Source organism: Contarinia nasturtii, unplaced genomic scaffold (genome assembly GCF_009176525.2).
Source record: "Contarinia nasturtii isolate CC-2019 unplaced genomic scaffold, AAFC_CNas_1.1 Cnas_scaffold_1371, whole genome shotgun sequence".
NCBI classification, from domain to species: domain Eukaryota; kingdom Metazoa; phylum Arthropoda; class Insecta; order Diptera; family Cecidomyiidae; genus Contarinia; species Contarinia nasturtii.
In genome coordinates, this window is record NW_022198708.1 from 4,116,145 (window position 1) to 4,137,704 (window position 21,560).

The 21,560-nt window shown below is 32.8% G+C and overlaps 1 protein-coding gene across 4 annotated transcripts in view; it reads right to left on the reverse strand.

Moving 5' to 3' along the window:
- Positions 1-7,400: 7,400 nt before the first annotated feature.
- The window catches only part of LOC116345920, a 58,506-nt gene continuing 44,346 nt past the window's right edge, over positions 7,401-21,560 (reverse strand). For 3 of the 4 annotated variants that reach the window (XM_031775699.1, XM_031775698.1, XM_031775700.1), the window contains exons 5-8: positions 17,832-17,888; positions 17,674-17,719; positions 10,241-10,263; positions 7,401-9,689 (exon numbers count right to left, since the gene is read on the reverse strand). In XM_031775699.1, coding sequence (XP_031631559.1) covers positions 9,115-9,689; positions 10,241-10,263; positions 17,674-17,719; positions 17,832-17,888 — 701 coding nt within the window. In that variant the 3' untranslated portion in view covers positions 7,401-9,114. The remainder of the gene's footprint in view (positions 9,690-10,240; positions 10,264-17,673; positions 17,720-17,831; positions 17,889-21,560) is intronic. The other variant, XM_031775701.1, reaches the window with a different exon arrangement.

The window sequence follows — 21,560 nt, forward strand, 5'->3', positions numbered from 1 at the left end:
CATATCTTGAATCATATTCATTGTCACTGTAAATTTTTGGAAAATCATTTTGTCAGAATTTTTTTCCGGTTGTTCTTGACGGTGACTGGTTGTTGTGATAAATAATAAACATTTCATTTGCATGTTTCAAATGAGGTGTCAAATGATTCAAGACAATTTTTGCATTAACACTTTGTGATGGCACTTAATGTATCAAAGAATTTTGTCGCTTCATCACAAATAAACACAACAATAAAATTATATCCGATAAAAAAAAAGAAATGTTGACTGTATTGAACTGATTTCGTTGCACATCGGCAAAATTATTTTGGAAATTATGACAAGAAGATAGGTGTTTGTGTCTCGGTTTATCATTTCTTATACATTTTATACGATGTTGTACTGTTTCTGTTATTAATTATTCAACAAAAAACAATGAAAAGAAAATGATTTTAAATTAAATTAATAAAACAGACGAAACAACTAAAGTGGGCAAGTAAAGTTTTGTTCACTTTTGAAATTTTGTTTTGACGATTCCGTAATATTTCAATTACAATTCAAAAATTTGTATCGTTTCACTTCAAAACTTCACTTCAATTTCAATAAAAACTATAATTTGAACTGCATCCAGGAAAATTTCAAATTATGGAATTGTCAAAAAAAAATCTCAAAAGTGAACGAAATTTTTCTAGCCCAAACTAAAAAATGAATATGACTGGAGAAATAGGAAAAAATTAATTAAATAATTGAAAAAAGAAAACAAATAATGAAAGTAAATTAATGCACCATGTACAATTATGTATTTTAACGAGCCAAAAATTATAAGTAATTAAATACTGTAGAAATTGTATTGAGTACTGAATGCCCCCACAAGTGCATAAAATACATTATTATGGAATGTCATTGATTGTTTGTGTTTCATAAATAAAAAGGAGTATAATTCCTCCTCCCGTTCAATTTCCAAAGAGAATCATTTTTGTAAAACGAACTGATGACATTTGTAATGGTGTTTTTTCTCCATTGGGCGATATGGTTGAAGCAAACAAACGTTATATTTTTTTAAAATAAATTATAATGTGAACATATTCAATGAGCACATAAACACAAACAAAAAGTTCGTTTTTGAAAATAAAAACTTATTATTTGAAATAAAAAAAATATGGAAAAACAATTTTTAAAAATAAAAAATTCTATCAATGAAAAAATGTGAGATTGTGCTATGCAAAATTTATAAACGATTGAAATACAAAGAGAAACGAATAAAAACCATTCTAATCTTTAAACTTCATTAATTAAAATCCAATTTTTAAAACGATAACGGCGAGTGGAACGATGTGTGTGCGTGTCTAAAAAATCGAAATTCCCTTTGTAAATAATAACAAGTGGTAGAAAAAAAATCCCTTTTTGACACACTCACTACAATTCAAAAATGCAGGCATAAGTTCAAATGATAAAAATTCAAACAAAGAAAAACAAAACCAAAATTGTGAAGCTACTTAATTAATTTTTATTCTCACACTTAAATATATTAAATTAACAAATTCAATGTTGCTGATTTTTTTAAATTCTAAAAGTATCGAATTAAAAAATTCTAATCAATGGATATGCGCAAGCAAAAGATTTTATACAACGCTATCTGATAAAAAGAAGGGAACCATAACACGATTTGCACTATTAAACACATTGCGTAAAGCGCAATCACAACCACAATCTATGCTAATCGGAAGTGAGTTTGTAACGCATTTCGAATGTGATGCATGGTAGTGACCGTACTTTACTCGGTTGGAGTTTATCTGTAGTATTTTGAAGTCACAACATGTGCAGCGCTCACCCTTTGATAATAATCGACCAAAATATTAAAAAAAAAAACACACATCCACATACACATTTATAATTCAGTTAGTCATCTTAGAACCTTTCATCCTTTTTTATCTTCGAATTATTTGCATACATACCTATATGAATGTTATTTTGAAAAATAAATGCCAGAAAAATTCTATTTTTTCGCGTAAAATTTATACAATGAATATGAAAAATGAAAACAGGAAAATGACAATTCGTCGCTCAAATCAAATGGAGTCAAGAAATCAAAATTCGTATCCCAATCTCCCTGCCTTTGTACCATGGCCTGGTCCTAGAATCAAAAATTTCTTTTGATAATTATGAATAATTTTATGAGCGCACTGAACATTTTCTTCAACGCCAATCAAAGGAACTTCTAAGTCCAGCATAAAATTTGTACGACGACTCAGATTCCTCAGCTTTTTGATGTGCAATCGCTGCAATTTTCTATAATCATTTGAAAAACTCTTGTACTTTTGCGCGGAAAAAAAACAAAGAAAGCCTTCCACATTGAGCACACTTGATGCCATGCGAGAAAAAACAATAACAACTATTTATGTACAATTTGCTTTTGGTGATTTCATATTTGTGATTTATTATATTGTGATATGCTAAACAAATAAAAATGGAAGTAAATAAATTTAATGGACGCAAATGGAATAAAAGTTTCTTGAAAGATTCGATTTTAATTCAGAATTCTATGCAACACCCGACACACTCACACACATTCAGAATTAAATGAATAAAAAAAACTAATAAATATTTACCAAATTGAAAAGTCATTTAAATTTAAAAGAAATACAAAACAATTTCTGGAAAGTTACTAAGATTAAAAATGCGATACAAATGCAAATAAATCAATTTGTGAAAATGTTCAGATTTTTTGTTTCATTATTTTCTTTTTCGACATGAATGAGCCTTTGAATGAAAAATTATGAAAATAGATATTATTAAGCAGGATCTTTTACCCGTTTTAGAAATTAAAATCATTATTCTCGTACTGCTTTTCGGGTCGAATGCTTTTGCATTTTTATTTTTAATTTACAGCAATAAAAACGATTCCCCTCAGATTTAAATAAAAAGTTTTCTGTTTGTAATCTGTTTGAATGAAACAATTTCGGTCACGTCGAATGAATTGCATCAAATGTTGCACTGAAATTAACATTTTTCGAATAAAATATAGCATTGGTCGATGCAATGACAAAAAAGATGGCTAAAATACCGCACACAAATTATGTGCTGAGCCTTTTTAAGAAAGCTCGTCCGTACCAAATATCACTTTTAAACCAAAATCTCAATTTCAACATACATTTTAATGAACAATGTGACATTGATACGTAATTCTTTGCGCAAAATGCGTTTATTGATATCGCGTCGATGGCGAATGCCAATAAAAAACCAAACGAAAGAAAATAAGAGGGAGCGAGAAAGAGACAGGACTGTTTCAAGAAATGGTGAGCCAGTTCTTCCTTATATGCGACATAAAAGGCATTCATGAGACAAAAATGTAGCATCCTACCTTCGGATCCAATTAAGAATTCTTCGGTATTTTAGCTCTGTATCATTTATATATACCTGAGAGGAATTCTTTGAGTCTACCAATGGCTAAGAACCTAATGTTAAAAATCTATTTAAAAAAACACTTTTGCATTGCTGCTTAATTTTTTTTTTTGTTTACGTTGCATTTTGCCATTTAAAAGGTTGTGCTTGTTTTGGTCGAGTTTCCGTTGGCGGTCTTTCATTTCAACAACAGCAACCAGCAGTCGTAGCAACAAATTTATTAGATTTCAAAAGATTTAATTAAGTATCGATTAATTGCTTTTCTTTCTCGCTCCACACACAAGCGCAACACTGCCACATTCCAATTGAATGAGAGCAAGTGAATAAAAAAAAATGTTTTTATTTCAAGCAGTTTTGCTAAATTATTTTACCTTAATTAACTTACTGTTTTGCCATTTTTCTCGCAAGATGAAGCATTGAGCATTGTAAATAATCCAATTTTTCAACAGGAATGACGCTGATTTTATGTAAATTATACATAAACTATCCAGAGAGCAAAAATAGTATTAAGTTGTCAATTGATTTTTCACAACTGATGTAGCAGTCCATAACATCTTATTTGTGCGAGCACGTTGTTACTGCACAACAGTAGCTGACAGTCGAGCGAGCCAAACAGAGCAACGACGACGACAACAACATTTTAAATGAATTCAACTGAATATTTTCTTCGGTGTTGCAAAAACTGAGCACAAAAAAAATAATAATAATAATAAAATCGTTACCATGTCTGTTGGTTGTTCACTATAACTGACATAAACATAGACACATCGAATCATGGTCCGAACAAGTATATATTGCTTTTGAGCCGTGCAAATACTGGACAAAATAAGAACGCAAGCCATTAATTATACGATGCAACCGATCGTAATTTAAGTGTGCGACTCTCTCACTCACACAAGCAGACACGTCGTCACAGTACCAGTCATCAGGCCAGTGTCTTGGCCAAATGTTTATTTACGAGTTTGTTATCGTGGTGTGGTTTTTTTTGGAAATTATGGATGGCGCGATATATAAAACCAAACGACAACTTTATAATTATGATCCATGTGAATGAAGATGAAAAATAAAAACTTAATCAGCGGGTTACTGGTTTGTTTGTTTTTTTTCTATCTTCTTTATTAAAATTTGTTAGAAGACTCTGAAGTTTGGATGAAAAACTCTGCTGAAAACGATGCTGAAAATATATCGATTTCCTGTCTCACTCTGTCTCATGAACAGGAAAAAGTGAAAACCACTCTTTTTATTTTCTCCGGTTTGCGTTATTTGCGTCAAAATGCAAATGATTCAATTGCTTAATGATTAATAAATGATTGGCTCTTTGTTGTTGATGGAGCTAAATTATTATTTGCGATGACTTTGACAGTGACAGATTGATTTAACCGGCTGATATGAAGCATTAAGTGATTTTCAATTGTAATGCTGAAATCTCTCCATCTCTCACTCGACGCTGTCGCTGTTCATTTTTCGGATATTGCATGAAATATGATTGAAAGTGTACGGTTTTCGCCATCTCTATTACAATGCACTCTCCATTTTTTTTTTTCAACCAGGTATATAAATATTGAATATGCACTGAAGATTTGAATCGATAAAAATGATTTCAATTGTCATTTTCTTTCCACAAACAGCGCATGCTGTTCATGATCGACCAAAGAAATATGAGATGATTTTTTTGTTCGCATTTGTATATGCAAATGTAAAAATAATACAAGGGAACGAATTCCGTACGAGACCATATGTGCTGCGAAATGAGGTGAGCGAGGATGGAGAGATAAAAAAGGGCCTGGATATAACTAAAAGTGCTGTTCGCGAGAATTCAGTTTGGACAGAACGACACCAAGCACAAAACTAAATTCCATTTATGCCAATGTAAAAACCGATTTCTGTTTGCTTCATAGCATGTAATACATCATCTTTGTAGTTCATATTACATGCATTATTATACGCGGATGGTGTTTGTTTAACGTTGATTTCGATTCTTCTTGCTCACACAAGCACATATAGAATATCTTTTAGTTTAGTTTGGTTGGTAAAGTTTTTCCCCAAACGGATTGAATTGAGAAATATGTCAGAAAGCAAGAAAAAAAATCCATTTAACACGTATGTGGAGATCTGTATATATATATATCTGGTTTGGTTGGAAACAACATGAGATCATTTTTGATGCAACAACATTTTGCTTTCGCCATTTCGAACATCTCGATTCACCTCAGTCGAGTAGAGTAGAGGTTACCAAATCTTTTTGTCCTTTCTATCTCTCTGTGCGTCTATCTCGTTCGATCTCTCTTCATCTTATGTTCCCCGCTTGAAATTCGTATCACTTTTGTCTTTTCAATGAGGTTTGATCGATTGCAAGCAAATCACAGAAAGTGTAAAAAAAACGAATAACCGAAGATATCATGTGTGTGATTAATAAATACAATGAAAATGCATTCTTTTCTCGTTCGATGAATGCGAAAGAAAAAAATATGCTTTTTTTAAATGCAAGAGAGACAAGAAATAAAAAGATACAGAACAACTCAAGATAGCCAACTAAAACGAATAACCAAATTCAGCATGATGTATATTTCAATTAATTTGACACTTGCGCGCAGTGCAAGAATATCCCATCCCTTTAAAAACACTGGCTAGATTCAGTCGAATAGAATAGATTCGATGGCATCTATGAAATGATTGCCATCGATAAATCAAATTACGCGTGATAAACATCGCGTCATGTGATATTGTTGAATTTTATCACGCATCAAAGAAGTCAGCAACAGCAAAGCATAGTCCATCGGCGATGAAACCAATACAAAGCAAACGAAGAATTGGCAGAATGCACAGAGAATACAAAACAGAGAAAAAAAAACATATCAATGCTAAAACTCAAAAGAAACGCATGCTTTTTCCTCTTCTTACTCAGTTATGTCGTTGGACGTGGCTGTTCCACATTATATTTACTTCGTATATAATTCTCTCTCACATTGCAACAAAGAGCGACGAAAAAAGATACAAGCGGCTATCGGCTAATGTAATTTCAAAATGCGAAATGTCAAGAAGAAATGGCACAACAATTAATCATTTAATTATGGTAAATGGCATACTCGTTGCAGCTCGTTCACGATATAAATGTAGTGAACGTATGCGCGCGCTCAATCGTACATACTTCAAGAAATTATTCACATTTGCACAGATTGATATAAAATAAACAGTCTCATACTCTCAATCAATGCATCAAAACTTACCCATAGATTTTTTGATTTGTCAATTGAAACCAATCCTTTAGCTATTGATCTTAATTTATGTGATCGCTTTGGGCTATGTGCAAGCAAGCGCAAGCAATGATCAATGTACAATTACAAGCACGCCTCTTGCACCGAATGAACATAGAGACACCACACATAGCAGCACAGTACACTAAAAAAAAAGAAAAACAAACACCATACAGAGTGGAAATGAATGTGAAAAAATCGGTTTTTGATTATTTTGTTTTCGCTTTTTCTTCATCTTTGTCATTTTATTGAGATAATTTTGCGCATTTAAAATCTGTTTTTCCGTTTCATATAAATATTTTTTTTTTGTTTTTGTTTTTTTGTTATTATTGTTTCGCTTATTTACAAGAATTTTAAATTCAATTTTATTTTCTCGCAGTCTATTTATACTATAAATACCTACTCAGGTGTCTATTCTCCTTTTGATCTATCGCCTTTTGCTTTCGTTTATTTATACCATTTTACTTGTTTAATTTTAATTTTTAAAACCTGTATTACATGATTGTTTATTGGATATATATATAAATTTGTTCTAAGTTAACTGTATTGTTTTACATTTCGGAGGTAAAGTTAACAATTTTCATGTCATCGTTTTATTTTATTCAATCGAATTATTGCTGTTGATTGTCTAAATTTTGATTGAAAAAGAATTTATGAGCTGCTTTTATTTTGATTTATTTAAAAAAAAATTAATTTGGTTAAATCATGTTCATGATACAAACAAAAAATCGGTTATATCAAAGTGAAATAATTTTAAAAAAAAGTCTTTGTTTTTTCATCCAAAGATTTTACAAAACATTTTTCTTTTATCCATTTATTGATTTCGGTCAATTTCGATATGGAATTAACAGTTGATTTTGCTTAAATCTAGGTTGGCATTTTGTGTTCTAATCGAGATTTTTTTTTCATTTCACGCATTAGGACATTTTATGTTGTGCCCTATCGATAATGTTTTATGGAATGTTTTGTACAATTTGTATACATCATATCATTTTGCTTGTTTGTTGTCCGTTCGTGTTTTTTTTTCTTTCATCGCATTGGATTTTTTGTCTTCATGGTGTTTCATTCAATGACTAATGGTTTTGAAATTGATTTTGATTTTTATAGCGGTGCAATTATATCGCTTAATCAAACACACAAATGACAACTAACCTCAATATGAACAAAAATTGACATAAAACTCAATTTATCCGAAGTCTCAACCGTTTTGGGATAAATTTTAGTATGCATTTTTTCCGCTCAAATGCCAAAGGGATATATGTTGAGCACTTAAATATTTGAGCAGAAAAAATCTGAACTAAAATTTATCCCAAAAACGGTTGAGACTTCGGATAAATCCAGTTTTATGTCAATTTTTGTTCATATTGAGGTTAGTTATGATTTGTGTGAATAGTTGAATATTACCATTCATATTGGACTATGTAGCGAAAATCTGTCAAATCAAAACCAAGATCAAATAAATCATTGTCATAACGATGGAATGACAGCAAATAATGAAAGAATATAGAAACAAATGGGAACAAGAACAACAAACGACTTTGTTTCGATTATAAATTGCATAATGAGTTTCGTGTGGAGTGTGTACTTTTTTAGCTATTATCTCTGTTATTTTTACATGAATTCATTTAATTTAATTGGGTTAATAAATTAAATAGATTTTCTGTTTTGTCTCATGGCATTTAATTTGGAATTTTCTGCCGTCGCCATCGTCTTCAGTGATTCGTTTTTTTTTTCTTCTTCTTCTTAAAACTTTTTTCTACTACACTCTGTTCGTTGTAACATTGTATTTTATTGATCGCATCAAAAGAGCAAGACGAGAAAAAAGTGATGAACATATTATATGGCTTTGTATTATTTGTGTTTTTATTATATAAAATACATCTTTTTTTCTCCCACTGCATTTTTTCTCTTTGTTCCTTCTCGAAAATATATCTATACATATAGTATTTGTTTTAAGCTCATTTTACCTAAATGCTTCGACGTTATGCCACTTGTCTTTTAGTTTGTCTGTTTTAAATGCATGTTTTTTGTGTGTGTGTATTTATTTTCTTCGATTGCAGTTTCGGAAAATTATATACTGGAATTTACAAGATCAACGATCTTGATCGAAATTGTTTTTTCTTCTTCATCAATATGTTCACTATGCTAACTTGTTGAACATTATCACATTTTCACTATATTTTTTTATTTTCTCGCGTCACATTTTCATCGAATTTTTTTTTGTTTGTTTTCATTTGTTTAAACCTTATTTGTGTGTCTATATTTCGCTTATTTGTAAAAAAAGTTCTGTAAAATAAGTAAGCTCGTCGATTAAATTCATTAGAAATGACAGAATAGTTTAAAGTAAATGTGTGTGTGTTTTCTTTTCGAAATCTAAATCATGAAGATTATCTATGGGGCTAATTGTGTTCCACAGAAATATTGCATCTCGTACCATATTTTGGTTACAAACACACACAAACACATATACCTTGCCATCTTATACATAATCGGATGGTACGCTTGATTCATTGATTGCGGCTAATCGTGGTGGTCGTCGTCCATTTGAATTTGTATCGGAGCATTCCCAGTGTGGCATTGGTGCTGATAAATGTGTCATGCCAACCACTTCGTAGCATCGATCGCCCACATTATTCCCGGTCGTCGATAGATCCGAATAGTATGCTGAAGATGGTGCTGATGATACAATTGGCATATCATGTTCGCCGAATTGCGAATACGCCGTATTTTGGTATGATGGATTGCCGCTACGAATTGATTCACGATCTAATTCAGCGTACAATGCTTCATCGGTTGGTTCTGGACTGTATGCATCGTCCATCATATGTGTATAGTGATTTTCAACAGGCGAACCAGATGATGCGCCTATCTGATCAATTGGACTGGACGATGGACGTCGTGTACTCAACCATGTCCAAACACCTGAATTACTATTCACATGTGAACCCGGCCGTATATTATCTACTGTTTGCTTAATTGTTATATTTCGTGCTGCGTCCGCTGACATATTGGAACGATTAACGCGACTCCACCAGGAGGGTAATTTGCGTGAACCTGTTCAATTTTCCAAATTACATTTGGACAAATGGAGAGAACGAATGAGAAGAAAAAAAAATACGAAAAAAATAAATAACAAAAAATGAGACATTTCTTTCGGCTTCGGACGAGAACAAAACAAAATTATTTAAAAAAAAGAATGAAACCATGAGCGACCCATTAAGTTGTTTGTAAAATGCAAAAATGTAAATATTCACAAGTTTCAAATACACGTTTAAATGATGTGTATGGAACCGTGAAATCGAGATCAATTAAAAACACAAATTGTCTTCCATATTTTATTCCGTTCAGCATGCAATGCTTTACACGATTATTGAAGAATTTTACACTTATTACGAAATTCTCTTGAGATTCATTGATTCTTTCATCGGATAGTTGTTGAAATTGTTTGTTTTTTCGATTTTGAATATTGGAACGAATTTTACATTTTAGCAACGCTATGAAATCGCTTCATTTTTCATTCTAAATAACTTGTGTATTTCTATGGTGAGAAAAAAGATCCGTCATGGATTTTCATATAGTTTATTTTTTTGTAAATTCAAACTTACCGTTTGTATTTGGGCTGTTTATTCTGAAAGATAAAAGCAAAGAGAGAGAGAAAAAAACCAGTGGGATTAGAAATCGTAAACAATCATTAGTCAATATTAGCATTTTTTTTTGTCTATAGTTAAAAAATCGTTTGTAAAAATTGACCACTAATTCCTTTGATACCTTGTTAAAGAAATTCAAAAAACACCATTCACAACAATATTGAACGCTTTTTAAAGATTTGCCAGTCGAAATGCCACCACAATGTTTCGCAATGACTTGAACCGTTCGGCTAATTTTCATTTCGAAAATATTTGAAGTTTGTGAATACTTGAACGTCGTTCAGTAGATAAATTATTGAAAGTTATTGAGACAATTATGGTTATTTAAATGTATGACTTTGCAGCGTTGCGTGAACTCAACTGAGCTAATGTCATCGAACAAGAAAATCTAATTTGAATTCAAATGTGATCGGTTGGATGCAAAAGCGACAAAAAAAAATCAATGACCAAATGCAAACCGGGCATTCTCTTGTTGCACAAAAAGATATTCTTTTTAAATATGTTAAAAATGAGGATGCATCAGCAGCACATCCAACTTGTAACCTTGCCAACAAGCAATTCCTGGCAATTGACGTAGAACGATTTACAAATAAATTCACATCAATAACAATAAATTTAGTTTTTCTGTTTGTGGTCCGGTCTGTTTTTGCATCGACTTTGTTGCTTGCTATTCGTTTTATTTTTCATTCTTTCTCCAGTCTCTTATCCAATTTGTTAGGCCGCTGTTGTATGGTTCACGTCAGAACATCACTTGCATTTGCATTGCAGGTTCATTGGTTCTTTGGCTTTCTCATCACATGCGCGTGTATTGAGAAGAAGAAAAAAAAATTAACTGAGAAGAACATTCCAAGAATGACACAAAAAGCACACACAAAAATCTTATTAAAAATGTCATTTTAATAGCCGTTACGAGATTTTCGCTGGCTTTCAGTTTTAATTTTTTTTTTCTCATTACCTGAACTCTTTTTCTCTTTCTCGCTCTTTTGCTGGTTGATCTTTTTTTCCCAACTCTCTTCGTTTGCAGCTATCTGCATTTACATAATTATCGATTTCTCTTCTTCGATGAGACGAGCAATGAGCGACGAAAGGCGCAAAGAGCAAAAATAAATGGACGCACAGCAATGCAAAATGAATGAAAAACTTCAGGAGAAAATAAAAACCATTAAATTATTAGCGTTTTAAACTCCCACAGTCGATGAGCAAACAATGGCCAAAGGAATAAACGCATCGAATGATTCAAGAAACGAAGCGTTCAATTTTGAATTTAATTTGGTCGCGTGAAAGAAGTAAAAACAAATCCGTTCCGTTCAATCGCAATCGAATGGTGAAAATATTGAAATCAATGGTAATATATAGTAACTGCTTTATTGGCCAATCACAACGAATGTGATCGTTTATATGTGCGGCACCAAATTAGAGTTCCAAGACTCCAATATAAATTTTCACGCACCAATGGCGCGCGCGCACATAATATTTGCGTTCGACGATTTCCATTTGAATTACTTACAACGGTCATTTCCATTATTTAAAATACATATTGTACACGCAAAGTGCTATCGAGTGAAAAGGAAAGAATAGACAGAGAGAGAGAGAGAGAGAGAGAGAGAGAGAGAGAGAGATATGGGCGGTGGGAGAAAGAGAAATTACGCCAAATTCTTAACTCAAACGAGAACCAAAATGTGTCTTGTATTGTAGTTTCATCCATATTTTGCCCCGTTTCATACTGATATTATTTAATTTGCCATTGTTGTGTTAATAAGTTAGATAAATCCTTCAACGGCTTATCTTAACGGCAAATTTAATTGATGCACTTGAGTATAAAGAACAACAATCATTGAATACAACAGGTTCTTCGTCGGTCAGAGTACAACAACATTAAAATGCATAAGAGCGCGCACTTGTATGCCCACAACGGCGACGACGACAACGGCGAAGACACCGACAGCCATGCGAACATGAAAAGAACGAACACAAGCGAGAGAAAAAAAACACGCACAGAATCAACAAAACAAAACACATAAAACACCCGAGAGATGATTAGGTCAAATGAAGCTATTCTTGCTTCATTTTATCGGTTTAAATGTGTAAAATGGTTTGCATCGAGTCAGACATACAAGCGCGTGAGCAAATGCATGAGTTATGAAAAAGATGAAGCACAAATTGGAAAGAATGAAAGAAAGAAACATAATAATAACAATAATAACAGAAGACGACGAGAATAGCATGAGATTCTTGGTGTTTCTGCCAGCGCAAATCAGTCAACAGAAAAATGTAAAGAACTGGTGAGTGAGAAACCGAGAGAGAGAGAGGGAGAGAGAGAGAAAAGGAGAAGTGAGAATACATTTCTCGTTGCACGTTGTTGCATCATTGGTGCGTGCCTTGCACCACCAGGAGACAGATAGAGGAAAAGTAAGATCCAAATAGTCGGTTGCCATTGAGTATATCCATGTTGAGTATATCTGTGTGTGTATGTGAGTGTGCGTTTGCGGCTGTCGCCATAAAGTATATATGCACATCGAAAATGACTTTTATTTATGTGACATTTTATTTCCTAAGTTGTTATTAAAGAAATATTTATTGTGTTGCGATGGATCGCGCGCATTGCGCTGTGACTTGAAATGTTGCGAATGTAATGTAATGTTTCCACCTCTTTTGGCTTCTCTTTGCCTTTTGCATTTCTCTCTCTCACACACACACCCTTTAATTCTCTATCTCGCTTCATTTCGTCTAATCGTTTTGTGTACAAACATATTTTCTCGGAAATATATGTATAGTTTGTCGGTATTCTGTTTACATTAACGTGGTCGCGTATTGGCAAATTTAGCACTTTTTTGCTATTTGAATATTAGCTAAAAAAGGCGCAATAATTACAATTGATGTACACGATATATCTGTAAGAATTGTGAGAGCGAGCGCATCTTTTTTGAATGTCGTAAATGTGACGGTTAATTCGGTATTAAGTGAAAATAATAAAAATAGAGATTGTTGCCGTTTTGTTGAATCATCAGTTCTCTATTTAGCATGAGTTTTGTTTGCTGTGCATCACAATATGAATCATACAGTTTGTTATATCTGTGTAACTCCAGTTCTTCATTCAGTTTATTTTACTCTCTGCTTCATTTGGTGACAGCGACAGTGTGGTAATTTGCACATTTTTCATTCAATTCAATAATTTCGAAATATTGCATGCGAAATAAAAAGAAAGACAAAAAAAAAACCGGGAACGATCTGAAACCGGCATTCCATGAACATTTATCACATTTTAATAGCACTCAAATTCATTGCAAACTATGCATCGTCGAAAAATTGCGTATTTTAATCGATTTTGGTATGGTTCTTAAAGTGAAAACTTTATCAAGTTACGCAAATAAAAAATAAAAAAAAATTTACAAACTTTTTGCCAATGTTTTGTATGCATAAATAATGTTATGCGAGCTGTGAATCATTTAAAGTCAAATTGATTAGACTTGGTGGTATTATTGTTTGTGTCGTCTGTGACATCATAATTCGCACATAAATAAGATTACATACAGCTCAGTCATGAGCCGGAGAAAAGCTTATTGCGAGCATAATTTTGGAATGGAAACTACATTGCCATGGCGCACAAACGTTTATTAAACATAGTTGAAACTATATGTGCATATATATATCAATGATAAGCCAATTTCTCAACGTAAAATGATTATACCATCTAGATAAACTTCATCAAAACTTGTCTAATTAAATAAGTTGAATTTCGAATGGTCTCATTTGCAGCAGCGCATAGCTGCTTTGAAAACTTTAACCAAAGTCATGTGAGAGAATTGTTGTTTTTTTATCCAAAGGTGTTTTTCTCAAACACAAATTGACTTTGTGCACGATTGCAAAAAAGTGAGACCACAGTGAAATCCATGTGGATTTTCTCATACGAGAAATTGACTTAAAAAGATAAGTCATTTGATGATGAAGAAAAACGAAAAAAATATATATATATAAAGCATACTTTCAATGGTCGGAATTATACATATATATTTATTGAAACAAGTCCGCACAGTGCACTTCACTTGATTGACTCAAGTATGTTGGGCAGTAAGTTGAGTCTGCGAGCGCATGATATAAAAAAATGTGTAACTCTCATTCCAATCTATATCAGTACAAAAGTTATGTGTATTCATTATGAATCAATTGAATGTCCCACTTATTCACTTCCTCGCACAAATAGATCTCTTTGCATCGATATTCGCTAACTAACTGCAGAGTGCAAACTGCAATCGTGCCAAATAATTGATTCATTAAACCATACAAATAGAGAAGTTCGCTTAATTAGCTTTTATATCTCAATATTTTTTTCTCTCTGTAATACCATTTTCGTAATACGTATGTATGTGTGTTTTTTTAAAATTACTTTGTATTTAAGTTTTTTTTCTTCTTCCTCCTCACTTCTGTTGCGAACGCGGATCGAAATGTGTTGTTTGCGACAGGTCTTCATTGCAATGCATATTTTCAAATAATTTTTCCTTCGATCATGGCCGGGGCTTTCAAAAACGTTGCAAACGAAAGGTTGAAACAAAAAAAAAATAGGCGACCATTTAATATGGAATTACACAGGAAAAACAGATAGCGAGAACCGTAAAATATACATATATATGTCGAGTGCACAATTTCAACGTTGAAAAATAGATAAATTATGTTAAATTGCAACAATCGTAACTTTTACGGCATTTCAGCATGTTTTCATCAACTCTGTCTATTCGTCGAGAGTTTTTTTTTTTTTTTGTTTCTCCTCCTTCTCTTCATTCTTGTGCCCCTGTAGTTCGTACACCAAGAGATTGTAACATTTACCAATGTTTGTTTGAAATTGATCAGAAAAAGTGTTGTTGCATCGACAAACGGCAAAATGTTTGAAGTATAAATGCACATGTAGCAATATATAGAACGAAAAATGACGATCGAACAACAACAACAACAACAAAAAATATGTTTATTAAATCGCTGTAAGTTTGATTATGTAATAAAATGCCGATTTGGAGCTGAAGTTGTCTCGCAAAACGAATATGCTCGTTCCCAACTAAAACAACCAATAGTCAATTTTGGCCACGAACAAAACTTCGCAAAGTGAATATGAATTCAAATCTAAAATGTTCGAGGCACACGAAGCGCAAATAGTATGGTTTTTTGTGTGAAAGAGAGATTGTTGCATTGTTATATGACAGACGAAAATCGGTTGAATGTGTATATTAGAGCCCATGAAGCGTGAGTTCACTTGTGGAATAGCATATATACAATAAGCTGCCACTTTTAAATGAGTCATCATTTGTAATAGAAAGGAAACCAAATGAGATTCTCACAGGCAAATAAACTCTCATTTGTTTTCGACGGGAGAGAGAGGAGGGGGAGGTATGCATGTTGAAAAGATTCTGCAAAAAGTATCCTCAACAACAAACGTAATCGATACACGAAATATACAAAATATTTTACAGAAAATCGACATTCAAATACGTTGTATTTGAATTAAGCGCACCTCTGCAACTGAATTTGTAGCGCATTGGCGAGATGCCGGGCGCACGACATTCAAATACATTGAGATTTACTTTTAATTTTAATGTGTTTATTTCATGTTGGTGTGTGTGTGCATGTCATGTGCGCTCATTGACAGTGCCAGTTCTCGCTCCAAACCCAAAATAATATATATATATATATTTTAATGCATATGTCAGGCAGCCCATCGATCTGACTCCGTTTTCTTTCTTTCTCATTCGTTGTTTTAAAAGTGAACATTGTATGTAAATATGAACCGAATATAATCGCATTCACCATCAAAATGCGACAATTTTAAAATGTTTTATTTGCATGAATTAATGTCATGATTGTGTATTACCACGTTTGTTCATGTTCGACATAAACGCTTGTTTATTTGTTTGTTTTGTTTTTCTTCGCCGATTTTCCGTTCCTCAAACAGATGATGCCAATCAATTTGCAGTTTAAAAATGTGCCAACCATAAAGTATCATCAACTTTGTATTCGACAATGTTAATATGTATGTCTATTGATAGGTTTTTGGATGTTGTTTTTCGAACATATATATATTGATTGGTTTAAAATTTAAACCGTAAAATTATGGGCCTCATTTGCACACGTTCCGTTTGCACATGTTGTTTGACACAAGAGAGGCGGAAAGAAACACATTCCTAATGAAGTTATGACAAACGCTAATTTTTTTTAGAATTTTATTCAAATTTTGCCATTAAACGGTTCGTTATAATTTACATGGCTTATGCTGATCTCTGTAAAACATCTTCAAAAAAAAACACAACAACAGCACGTAATCTCTTTATACAAGCATTAACTGTCATTTACAACCGACGACATCTCGGGCCAATCAAATCTAATGTTGGTTTTTATTCCTCGTTATTCACTCATTCACGAAACAAATCACTTGAGCACCTCAAAACTCAGGAATAAATTAAGACACAATCATTTTGGATATTATATTAATATTGTTTTTTTATGATTGTAATTTTTTGGTTAGATCACTATCGCGAACACACAGCAACACGTCGTAAGGGAAAACGGTCATCCAGCGCCAGTAGTGCTAAAATTGAAGACATCGTATGAATTCTTTATTTGAGTCAATCACATCTTGATCCGTTCTTTTCATATTCATCGAATTATCGCTATATATATATTTTTTTCCTTTTCGTACAATATTTAAATCCATAACTGTACATGACTTAATAATTTTGCATTTTCCGCGGATTAATCGAATTTTATCATTTCAGTTATTTAAAGAGCCGTAAAAATTGTATTTATATCGACATGTTTTTTTAAATATACGTGTTTATTTTTTTCTTCTCTTAACGATTGATAAAGGCATACGCGATGGTGGTTCTTTTGAGTGCAAACAGGTGCGTGGGAATGAATTTGGCGCTAAACCAGCTATGAGCATTTGTAGCAATTTCATTTGGATTTCTCGTGCAATAAATTTTAAACACAAACCAAATTTGGATCGAAATTAAAACGGCATATAGCAGCAGAAGCAAATTATAAGCAAGATTATAAGACAAAATCCGCCAAAGAATCGCTACTATTTCTAGCTTAATCAAGTAGTTTACTGTCATTTCAAATCACATATAAATTGGTATTTATTGCGGTACCTTTTCTTCTACGCCAGCTTTCAATTGTAATTTTTTGTTGTTGTAGTTATTTTTAGTTTGTGTATATTAAAATTATGGCTCTATAATGCTCAGACGAGACGGCCACGATTTAAACATATAACATGCGTGATATTTTGATTTGTTAGTGATCAATTTTTACAGTTCATGTCGATTTCGATTTATTCATTTGTGAATGGTTATAACAACAAATACGTGACTTAAACGTGTTCGATTAATGAAGAAGTTTTAAAATGTTACCTTTTACACCTAAGGACTATGACCATGATGATAGCACCTAACAGAGCTGAAAACAATAAATAAATCACAAATCGTCATTGAAGAATAAAACATCAAATCGAATGCGATCGAAACGCATTATGGAGTGAATCTGTTTTCTAGCGAAGGAATATTATTACCTGATATTATCGATACTATAATTAACGTAAAAGTCCATCCTAGTTCTCCCGCTGCTTCTGAAATGAAAAAAAAAAAAGAATTTGTGTTTTGTGTGTGTAAAAAGTGTAATCAAAAGACCTATAGACATATATGTGTACATCGAAAATTATCATGTGTACGAACTAAATGTAACGATGAAAATTATAACGAAGTTCATGATTTTTCAATTGAGGATCTGATGAAAAAATGGATGGTAATCAAGTTTGAACATGACTTTTGAGAACTCAAAAGTTCGAGTTCGAGTTGGACTTGAAGTTTAGAGTTAAACATTAAATATTGATCTACAAGCGAAAGCCATAAATGAACGGAGGGTGGTCTATTCCATCGAATTGAAATGTTGTTCAAATTGTGCGGATCAGGAAAAAAGCCGTTGATCAACAAGAGCGCATATCTAGACATTTGGATAATTAGATCATTCCATCGACATTTGAATACTTTATTTGGTTGTGGTTATAATATATTCTTTGAATTGAGAGCCATCTGCATAATTTCATCCGAACATTAGTATGCGTTTGGTATAACCTCTAATATAATGTCTATAAAAAATGAATTTATAATTAAATTTAATAAACATCAATATTCAAACGGCCAACGTCGTTAGCACGGTTTGATGGTGATTAGCATGAAGAATTTAATGGATTCAATTAAATAAGTTGTTGCAAATTCCCTTTTTTGTCATCATCATCTTCTTCATTTCTGGGCAACTATTTGAACAGCGGGAAACAATTAGAGAGTTTAAATATAGTGGAATGGGATGTACGGATGAAACGGTGACAATGTGTTGATGTGCAAGTTTGTCAACTCCGGATGGAGCCTTCGCAAAATTCAATGTTCTTTTTTTTTGCCACATTCGTTTCGTTGATAACCTAATAAATATTTTTTTTTTACCCAGCAATCGTTGTTTTTGTGTGTGTGCCAAAGAATAAATGTGTTCAACACATGAATGATGCGCAAACGACATGAAATGCGTAGAATGAAAGAAATAAAGATTGGAACATGTTGTGATTCTGACGATTCAATGGGTTAACAGTTTACTTATTTTGCATGAAATTTGCTGAATATCATCGGTCCGACACGGACGTCAACAATATATCGAACTAAAAAAAAGTGCCATTGAATATCAATGGCAACCTAATACGCCTGTCTTACGGCTTACGGACAATACACAGACTCAGTGGAGAGAGAGAGAGAGAGAGAGAGAGAGAGAGAGAGAGAGATAGGGAGAGGGGGGAGTAGAAGATAGAGAGAAATTGAATTCGAACAATAACTGATCCATTCAGTGTTCAATAAAATGGTGCAAAGTCTATAGTATGCAAATAAAATGCGCAAATGAGAAAGGGGGCAACGAAACAGAAGAAGAATCGAAAGAAAAAAAAAACAATACAACTCAAAAAGAGAAATGTATGGTGATGGCCAAAAAACATAAGTGATCAGCACTAGAACTGAAAAATTGCCGGGTTTTATTTTGCGATTCACATTTATTATTATGAAATCGCGCACAGCTTGTGCGGTAGACACACGATTGGGTGCATAATAATTATTGATCTTGTAAATTGTGAACATTCAAACTCGGTACAATATTCGCATAAATGTGATATAAAATGTGGCTAAATGAAATAAAACACACAAGAATCCAGCCAATTGAAACGATAAAGACGGCATATACAACGGCGAACAAAAAAAAAATATTGTTATCACACGATGCGCGCAGTATGCACACCACACACTATATCTCTTTTAATTGTGACTTTTTCGGGTTTTTTCGCCATGGTGTCTTGTACACTTTTTTTCCCTTTTATCTTTTTGTTTGATTTCAATTTTTGCCATCCACTTCGTATAATACTTTCCATAATTTACATTTAAAAATGAAAACGATGACACTCGTCGAATTCCCGACATTTTTCTTCTTGCTCTCACTATCTTTCTGTCTCTTCGTGTCTCTTTCAGTCGATGCAACTTTCGAATATTCTCTGCCAAATAATAATACTTCGATATGAGTGCATTTCTTTTTAGTTTGGTATGGAACGCCAACGAAAACGTTATATCTATCAATAAAGCGAATCTCACTATTCAAATGGACCATGAGACGAAACTTAAAACGTAATCAAAAGATTCATATATGAATGGAGTGAGAAAAAGAAATATAATTAAATGAAACATCATCAAAAACGAATATGAACGAATGCATGTAATACTTATTCATCGTGAAAGGAAATCATATTAAGTAAAACTTTGTCATTGATGAACGATAACAATCCGAACACAGCGAACCGGGGGGAATTTCATTTCAATCTACGAATTCACAAATTCTCAAGAGAGAATAACTACAAGCCACACTGAAAATGAGATGAAATGCATTCACAATGCGAATTTATTAGTGACTTTACCCGTATTCGCTTCTTTTTTTCCATTCGTTCGTTCGTTTGTTTGTTTTATTTTCTCTCTCTCATAGTGCATACATATCCGTTACGATATTTTATTTATAAGTTGTTGCAATCATAACTGTTTTCTGTTTCGTTCACGGTATGTGAAAGCGGGTGCCCGTCACACAGACGGAGGAAAATGATTTGGACAACGGATTGCAAGCAATAAAATGACCGTACGTGTTCATATACATTGTTAGAGACAAAATTCAGAGGACATTCCATTCCAAAAATTTGCAATAAAGCAAATTCATTCCTTGACAATGAAATGTCACCGCTAACCTCTCACTGTCCATGTCCGATGTACGATCGATAAAATGATATCAGAGTGAATAAACAAATATGATGAAATATTTAATATAATTCAAAATTGAATAGTTGTTGGACGTCATTTCTTCAATGTTAGCTATAAAACGATTGAACATTCAAGTCTAATAAGCGAATGAATATATTTCTTTAAATTTGAAATTTCCAATTAAAGTTTGTTTGAATTGTCTTAAATGTGCATATGAACTTTGGTTCCAAAGTGTTCCAGGAACATTTGTTGAGTCAAAATTCTGAGAGTATTCTCTGAATTTAGTCCCTGAGACTGAATATGTATTGTCAAGTTTTCGGAGATAAATTCCATGGGGAAAAGCCTTGATTTTGCAGCTAATAAGGTATTCTCATACATACACACATAATTTCGAATTGGTACTGGTACTCGTTGGATGTATGGTATGTCGTTATTTAAAATAAGTTCCTTTGTTTGAAAATATCAAGCAGAAACTTTCATTGTGAAGCGCGATCAAACTGCGAAGTTTGTCTGCATTTCCATTCATTTGCATTACTCGATCTAACTGATCAAAATTCGTTGTCATGTGAACGACGAAAAACAAACAATGTTCACTCAACAAACATGCGCTTTAGTTGTTGTTATTATTATTTAATCTGAACTGTATCTGGGATTCTCGATGTGCCGTCGGTCGTTCGATGTTCATCATATTCGTTAAATGAGGCTTTTGCAAACTAAAATTTTCTTCTCTTTTTTTTTCAGACGAAGTATCAGAGAGTACATCGTTATATCGAATGCACAGGCTTTAGTTTAAATCGAATAAATGCATTGCACTTCAATTTCTTTTCTTTATTGACGTCTGATCGTTGCGTTTTGCTTGTTTTTCTCGTGTTACAGTAGATCGTCCCATTTTCATAACAATGGTCCAACGGGCAGTTCGATAAAAAAAATGAGTCATTGTTTTATCTCTCTCTCTCTCTCTCTCTCTCTCT